Here is an 8,482-nt window from a genome sequence, read left to right as displayed (position 1 = left end):
CTTGATGGTGACACCATGATGGGGACAACACCATGACGGTGACACTGTGACGATGACACCGTGACAGTTAGGACACCATGATGGTGACACCACGATGGGGACAACACCATGACGGTGACACTGTGACAGTTAGGACACCTTGATGGTGACAACACTGTGACAGTGACACCCTGACAGTGACACCGGGACGCTTAGAGCACTGTGATGGTGACAACACCGTGACGGTGACACCGTGACGATGACACCGTGACAGTTAGGACACCGTGATGGTGACACCACGATGGGGACAACACCCTGACAGTGACACCGTGACACTTAGAGCACCACCATGGTGACAACACCATGACGGTGACACTGTGACGGTGACACCATGACAGTTAGGACACCTTGATGGTGACACCACGATGGTAACGACACCGTGACCATGACAACCTGACAGTGACACCGTGACACTTAGAGCACTGTGATGGTGACAACACCGTGACGGTGACACAACAGTGACACCATGACTGTGACACCCTGACAGAAATGGTACTGGGACAGTGACACCACAACAGTTAGGACACCTTGGTGGTGACACCCTGACAGTGACAATGCCATGACAGTGACACCCTGACACTGATGGTACCGTAATGGGGACACTGTGATGGTGACAACACTGTGACGGTGACACCCTGACAGTTAGGACACCTTGATGGTGACACCACGACGGTGACAACACCGTGACAGGGACACCCTGACAGTGACACCAGGACAGCAATGATACTGGGACAGTGACACCGTGACAGGACACCTTGACGGTGACACTGTGATGGTGACAACACCGTGACAGTGACACCGCAACACCCTGACAGTTAGGACACCATGAGGGTGACACTGTGACAGTGACACCGTGACGGTGACAACACCCCAACGGTGACACTGTGATGGTGACAGTACCCTGATGGTGACAGTGACACTGTGACGGTGACAACAACCCGACGGTGACACCACATTAATACTGTGAAGGTGGCCCTGGGACAGTGACCCCGTGACAGTGACGGTGACAATGTGACGGTGACAACACCACGACGGTGACCCCGCGACGGTGACCCCGCCACCGCCCCCGACAAAGACCCCCAACGACACCGTGGACGGTTTAAGTTTAGTTTAAGGTTTTATTAATTATTTTTTTTGCCTTTTTTTTTGTTCTTTTTTTAAACTTTTTTTTTTCTTTTTTTTTTTGCATTTTTTTTTTCCAACTTTTTTTTTTTTTTTTTTTTTTTTTTCCTCCTGAACGGAATAAAAAGTCCCAGAGCGCGGCGGCAGCGGCGGCTCCCTGGTGGTTTGTGGTGGAGGAGGGGCGCCCCCAAAACCCCTCGTTTTTCCCCCATTTCTTTCCTTCTCCTCCTTCTCCTCCCCGCCCTCGTTTTGGGGCGGTTTCCCTCCCTTTTGCTAATTCTTATAAATAATAGAAAAGGCGGCGGGGCCGCGGCGCTGCCTGGAGCCGGCGTCAGTTCCCCGGGGGGTGGAACGGGAGCTGCTGGGACGGGTGGGACTGCACTGGGGGGGGAAAAAAGGGGGAAGGGGGTGAGTGTGGGGCGCCCCATAGTGCCGTGGGGCTGCCCCATAGCACTGTAGTGTGCCCCATAGCGCTGTGGGGTGCCCCATAGGCTGCCCCATAGCGCCACGGGGCCACCCCTTAAGTGTCTCAGACTGCCCCATAGCACTGTGGGGCTGCCCCACAAGTGCCCCATAGCATCATGATTGCCCCATAAGTGCCTCTGACTACCCCATAAGTGCCTTAAGCTGCCCCATAGGTGTCTCAGGCTGCCCCATAATGCTGTGGGGTGCCCCAAAACTGCCCCAGACTGCCCCATAAATGCCCCAGGCTGCCCCATAGCACTGGAGGCTGCCCCATAAGTCCCCCAGACTGCCCCATAAGTGCTTTAGGCTCCCCATAACACTGTGGGGCTGCCCCATAACTACCCCAAACTGCCCCATAGCACCATGGGGCTGCCCCATAAGTGCCTCAGACTGCCCCATAAGTACCCCAGGCTGCCCCCTAAGTCCCCCAGACTGCCCCCTAAGTCCCCCAGGCTGCCCCATAAGTACCCCAGACTGCCCCATAAGTGCCTCAGACTGCCCCCTAAGTCCCCCAGACTGCCCCATAAGTCCCCCAGGCTGCCCCACAGCGCCGTGGGGCGCCCCCCGGCCTCACCTTGGTGGTGCCCGATGTAGGTGTAGGGGGCGGGGGTGGAGGCGGGCAGGGCCGGGACCCCCCCTCCCTGGGGCACCCCGGCCTGGGGGGGCCCCGCGTGGCTCTGGGGGGGGTGCAGCAGCATCACCTGCGGGGGGTGGGGGGCGCCCGCGTGGGGGGGCGGCGCCGGCGGCAGCCCCGGCTGCACGTGGGCCTGGGGGGGGGGAGGAAAAATGGGGGGGGGGGGGACCCCCAAGGTCAGCATGGGGGTGGGGGGGCGTTGTCACCCCCATAACCTCCCCCCCAAGGGGTCATTGCCCCCCCCCGTGGGCACCCCCACCCCATAAATGACCCATAGCCCCCCCCCCACATTCCTGTGATCCCCCCCTGACCCCATAGCCACCCCACCCCATAACACCCCCCCCCAACCCTATAAAGACCCCCACAATCCCCCCGATCCCATAACCCCTCCATAACACCCCCTTGACCCCATAACCCCCCCCGACCCTATAGTGACCCCATAACCCCCCCATGACCCCCCCATGACCCCTCTTGTGCCCCCCCGACCCCATAACCCCCCTATGACCCCCATGACCCCCTATGACCCCACAACCCCCATGACCCCCAATAACCCCCAATGACCCCATAACACCCCATAACCCCCCTGACCCTATAGTGACCCCATGACCCCCCCCCGACCCCATAACCCCCCCATGACCCCATAACCCCCAATGACCCCCCCGTGCCCCCCCCATTCCCCCATAACCCCCCATGACCCCACAACCCCCTTACCCTATAGTGACCCCCCGACCCCATAACCCCCCCAATGACCCCATAACCCCCCCATAACCCCCCCAATGACCCCATAACCCCCCCATAACCCCCCCGTGCCCCCCCCATTCCCCCATAACCCCCCATTTCCCCCCACAACCCCCTTACCCTATAGTGACCCCCCATGACCCCATAACCCCCCCCGACCCCATAACCCCCCCATGACCCCACCCCGACCCCATGACCCCCCCCCGACCCCCTGACCCCCCCGTGCCCCCCCGTGCCCCCACCTGCCCGACGTGGGCCATGCCCCCGTAGCCCAGCCCGTGCAGGGCGTAGACGGCGGCAGCGGCGGCGGCGGCGGCGGCGGCGCCGGGGGGGGGCGGGGGGGGCGGGGGGGGCCCCCCGAACCCCCCCCCCTGCGGGGACTGAGCCCCGGGGGGGGCCCCGGGGGGGGGCGGCGCGGGGGGGGGCGGCGGCGGGGGCAGGGCCGGGGGGGTCCCGGCCACGTGGAACAAACCCTGCTGGGCCTGCGCCCCCCCCTGAGGCTGGGGGGGAGGGGAAAAGGGGGGGTTTAGGGGGGGGCCAATATTTGGGGGAGCCCCCCCTGGAATATTGGGACCCCCCCCGAAAGATTTGGGAGCCCCCTGAAATGTTTGGGGGCCCCCCCTTAAATATTTGGGGGCCCCCCGCAAATATTTGGGGAGCCCCCCCTGGAATATTTGGGGCCCCCCACACTTTTTGGGACCCCCCCATACTTTTGGGGACCCCCCCCCTGAAATATTTGGGTCCCCCCCGCAAATATTTGGGACCCCCCCTTATTTTGGGACCACCCCCCCATATATTGGGGACCCCCCCTTATTTTTGGGACCCCCCCTCAAATATTTAGGGCCCCTCCCCCACTTTTGGGACCCCCACGCAAATATTTGGGACCCCCCCCCTTATTTTTGGGCCCCACACTGAATTTTTGGGACCCCCCCTTAAACATTTGCCCCCCCCCAGTTATTTGGGGCCCCTCTTAAATCCTTGGGACCCCCCCCAAATATTTAGGCCCCCCCCCCTCAAATATTTGGGACCCCCCACAAAATTGTGGGGCCCCCCTCAAATATTTGGGGTCTCCCCCCCAATTTTAGGAACCCCCCCCATTATTTGGGCCCCCCCCATATTATTTGCCCCCCCCATTATTCCAGCCCCCCCCCTATTATTTTAGGACCCCCCCCAACTTGAGGACCCCCCCCATTATTCCAGCCCCCCCCCCCTTATTATTTTGGGACACCCCCCCCCCACTTCAGGCCCCCCCCCCAATTTTGGGACCCCCCCCAACTTCAGGCCCCCTCCCCCATTATTTTGGACCCCCCCCTAATATTTGGGCCCCCCCACCCCCCAATTTTGGGCCCCCCCTCCCCAAATTTCCCCCCCCCCCCCGGTACCTGCACGGGGCTGGCTGCGTGCGGCGGCGGCGGGGGGGGCGCGGGGGGGGCGCTGGGGGGGGCTGCGAGGCCGAGGGGGTGGAGGCCGCCTGGGGGGGGGGCGCGGGGGGCAGGGGGGGGGCGTGGGGGGGAACGGCTGCGGCACCGCGGCTGCGGGGAGAGGGGGGGCGTCTAATTAGGGGGGGGTCATTAAAAAGGGGGGGGTGGGGGGGGGGAAAGGGCATTTGGGGGGGGTCCTGGGGGGGGCCTGGGGGGGGGGTAAAGGGGACTGGGGGGGTCCTGGGGGGGATTTGGGGGGGGTCTGGGGGGGGTAAAGGGGATTTGGGGGGGTCTGGGGGGGGCCTGGGGGGGTTTGGGGGAGTCTGGGGGGGTCGTGGGGGGGTTAAATGGAATGGGGGGGTCCTGGGGGGGGCTAAAGGGAATTGGGGGGGGGGCAAAATGGGATGGGGGGGGTCCTGGGGGGGCTTGGGGGGGGTCTTGGGGGGTCCTGGGGGTTTGGGGGGGGGTAAAGGGGATTGGGGGGGGCTTGGGGGGGGCTTGGGGGGGGTTAAAGGGATTTGGGGGGGCTGGGAGGGTCCGGGGGGGGTCCAAGAAATATTTGGGGGGGGCTGGGGGGGTCTCAAAGGGTCTGGGGGGGCCTAAGGGGGATTTGGGGGGGGTCCGGGGGGGATTTGGGGGGGTCCAAGGGATATTTGGGGGGGGCTGGGGGGGCTTGGGGGGGGCTAAAAGGGGCTGGGGGGGGGTAAAAGGGCTGGGGGGGGTCCTGGGGGGGAGTTTGGGGGGGGTCACGGGGGCGTTTTTGGGTGGATTCCGGGTGGTTTTGGGTCACTCACCGTAGAGCGCGGGGGGGGCGCTGGGCTCGGCGGGGGGGGGGGTACGGGGGGGGCGCGGCCGAAGACACCAGGGGCCGGGGGGGGGGCGCCGGGGGGCAGCAGCCGGGGCTGCCGGGCAGCAGGGGGGCGACACGCCTGGGGGGGGGGTGACGTCATTAAGGGGGGGTGACGTCATCGGGGGGGGTGATGTCATCGGGGGGGGGTGGGATGCCCCCCCCCATCCCTTTTTGTCACCCCCCAGGACCCCCAAATGACCCCAAACCCCCCCCAAAATGCCCCAAAAGGGCCCCAAGACCCCCCCCAAACCCCCCCCAGGGACCCCCCCCGAACTTTTTCAAGACCCCCCCCAGGACCCCCCCATCCCCCCCCAGACCCCATTTCCCCCCCCAACCCCCCCAAATCCCCCCAAATCCCCCCTAACCCCCCCAAGACCCCCCCCCGGACCCCCCAAACCCCTTGTGCCCCCCCCAGACCCCCATTTCCCCCCCAACCCCCCCCAAATCCCCCTTTAACCCCCCCAAATCCCCCCCCCCAACCCCCCACGACCCCCCAGGACCCCCCCCAGCCCCATTTCCCCCCCAACCCCCCCATAACCCCCCCAACCCCCCCCAAGACCCCCCCCAGGACCCCTCCAACCCCCTTGTGCCCCCCCCAACCCCCCCCACGACCCCCCCAGCCCCATTTCCCCCCCCAACCCCCCTTTAACCCCCCCCAGACCCCCCCATTTCCCCCCCAACCCCCCCAAATCCCCCTTAACCCCCCCACGACCCCCCCATCCCCCCCCACGACCCCCACCCCCCCCATTTCCCCCCCCGTGCCCCCCCCCCCGTACCTGCGAGGCGTAGGGGCGAGGGGCTGGACGAGGGGGGGCTGCGGGAACTGCTGGGGGGGGCCGTAGGGGCCGTAGGGGGGGGGCGGGTACGGGGGGGAGGGGCGGGGGGGGAGGGTGGGGGGGGGGCGGCGCCGCCACCAGCGGGGGGGGAGGGGCGGCGGCCCGGCAGCAGGGGGGGGGGAGCGGAGGGGGGGGGGGAGGCTCCGAGCGGGGGGGGGGCAGCGAGCCTGGGGGGGGGGAGGGGAGAAAAAAGGGGGGGGTCAGGGGGGCCCCATAGAAATGGGGGGGCCCCGCGCCTGCCCCATAGAGACTCTGCCCCAGAAGTGGGACCCATAAGTGGCCCCCCCCCCCCCCAGGGAGCTGCCCATAGCGGGTGTGGGGCTGAGACCCCCAAGCCCTGCCCCATAGCGTGCCCCATAACCTGCCCCATAGAAGGTTGGGGGTCTGGGGCCCCATAGCCTGCCCCATAGCTGCCCACCCACCCCATACCATGCCCCATAACTGCCCCATAGCCCCCCGCCCCATACCCACCCCATAGCCCCCCCAACCCCATACCCTGCCCCATAGCCCCCCCCAGCCCCATAGACACCCCATACCCACCCCCTGCCCCATAGCTACCCCATAACCACCCCACAGCCCCCCGCCCCATAACTGCCCCATAGCTGCCCCATAACCCCCACCAGCCCCATAGCTGCCCCCCAGCTGCCCCCCAGCCCCCCCCGGCTGTACCTTTGCCCCCCAGCCCCATAGCTGCCCCATAGCTGCCCCATAGCCCCCCACAGCTGCCCCCATAGCCCCCCATAGCCACCCCACAGCCACCCCACACCCCATAGCTGCCCCCCAGCCCCCCCAGCCCATAGCCGCCCCATAGCCCCCCCAGCCCCATAGCTGCCCCATACCCACCCCCTGCCCCATACCCTGCCCCATAGCTGCCCCATAGCCACCCCACAGCCCCCCCACACCCCATAGCTGCCCCCCAGCCCCATAGCCGCCCCATAGCCCCCCCCCAGCCCCATAGCTTGCCCCATAACCACCCCACACCCCCCCGCCCCATAACTGCCCATAGCTGCCCCATGGCCCCCCAGCCCCATAGCTGCCCCATAGCCCCCCCCAGCCCCATAGCCGCCCCATAGCCCCCCCAGCCCCATAGCTGCCCCATAGCTGCCCCATAGCCCCCCCACAGCTGCCCCATAGCCCCCCCATAGCCACCCCACAGCCCCCCCACACCCCATAGCTGCCCCCCAGCCCCCCAGCCCCATAGCTGCCCCATAGCCCCCCCGCAGCCCATAGCTGCCCCATAGCCCCCCCCAGCCCCATAGCCGCCCCATAGCCCCCCCAGCCCCATAGCTGCCCCATAGCTGCCCCATAGCCACCCCCACAGCTGCCCCATAGCCCCCCCATAGCCACCCCACAGCCCCCCCACACCCCATAGCCGCCCCATAGCCCCCCCCAGCCCCATAGCCACCCCATAGCCCCCCCCAGCCCCATAGCCACCCCCATAGCCCCCCCCAGCCCCATAGCCGCCCCATAGCCCCCCCCGGCCCCATAGCTGCCCCATAGCCCCCCCCGGCCGTACCTTTGCCCCCCGGTACTTCCCCTGCTGCACGGAGCCGGACACGGGGTAGGGGAACACCTGGGGGGCCTGTGGGGACAGGGGGGGGCAGATTTTGGGGGGGGGGCGATTTTGCGGCCGGGGGGGCATTTTTGGGGTATGGGGGGGGTCCGGGGGGGGGGGTTGTGAGGCCAGGGGGGATTTTGGGTGTGGGGGGAGTTTTGGGGGTGCTGGGGGTGTTTTGGGGGGGATTTTTGGGTTTTGGGGGGGATTTTGGGGTGGGGGGGGACCCGGGGGGGCATTTTTGGGGTCCCGGGGGGAGATTTTTGGGGTGGGGGGGGCCGCAAGGGGGAAGTTGTGGGATGGGAGGGGCTGTGGGGGGCGATTTTTGGGGTGGGGGGGGATTTTGGGGGGGCTCAGGGTGGAATTTTTTGGGGTGGGGGGTCCCGGGGGGGAATTTTGGGGTCCCAGGGGGGATTTTGGGGGTGGGGGGGTCCCAGGGGGAGGTTTTGGGGCAGGTTTTTGGGGTTGGGGGGCGGATTTTGGGGTTTTGGGGTGGATTTTGGGGTTTGGGGGGCTTTTGGGGGTGGTGGGGTGGATTTGGGGGGTTTTTGGGGCGGATTTTGGGGGTTTTTGGGGGGGATTTTGGGGCGGGGGGGGTCCCGGGGGGTCATTTTTGGGGTGTTGGGGGGGATTTTGGGGGTGTTGGGGTGGATTTGGGGTTTTGGGGGGGCTTTTGGGTGGGGGGGTCCCAGGGGTGGGCTTTTTGGGGCGGGGGGTCCCGGGGGGTCATTTTGGGGGTGTTGGGGGGGCTCTGGGGTTTTTTTTGGGGGGCTTTTGGGGGTTTTTGGGGGTGATTTTGGGGCTTTGGTGGGGATTTTGGGG

At 66.4% G+C, this 8,482-nt stretch overlaps 1 protein-coding gene across 1 annotated transcript; it reads right to left on the bottom strand.

The window, feature by feature from the left end:
- Positions 1-1,137: 1,137 nt before the first annotated feature.
- Positions 1,138-7,687, bottom strand: LOC311429478 (uncharacterized protein; the record flags this gene model as incomplete). Its single annotated transcript, XM_084540551.1, has 8 exons — positions 1,138-1,542; positions 2,201-2,393; positions 3,241-3,498; positions 4,381-4,469; positions 4,526-4,530; positions 5,214-5,348; positions 6,046-6,095; positions 7,622-7,687. Coding segments are annotated over 8 exons (846 nt in total), but the record flags the coding sequence as incomplete, so codon positions are not given.
- Between the last annotated feature and the right edge of the window lie 795 nt (positions 7,688-8,482).

Source organism: Aythya ferina (assembly GCF_964211825.1).
Source record: "Aythya ferina genome assembly, contig: HAP1_SCAFFOLD_1208, whole genome shotgun sequence".
NCBI classification, from domain to species: Eukaryota; Metazoa; Chordata; class Aves; order Anseriformes; family Anatidae; genus Aythya; species Aythya ferina.
Note: the sequence above shows the minus strand (reverse complement) of the source record. Positions and strands in the feature narration are given on the sequence as shown.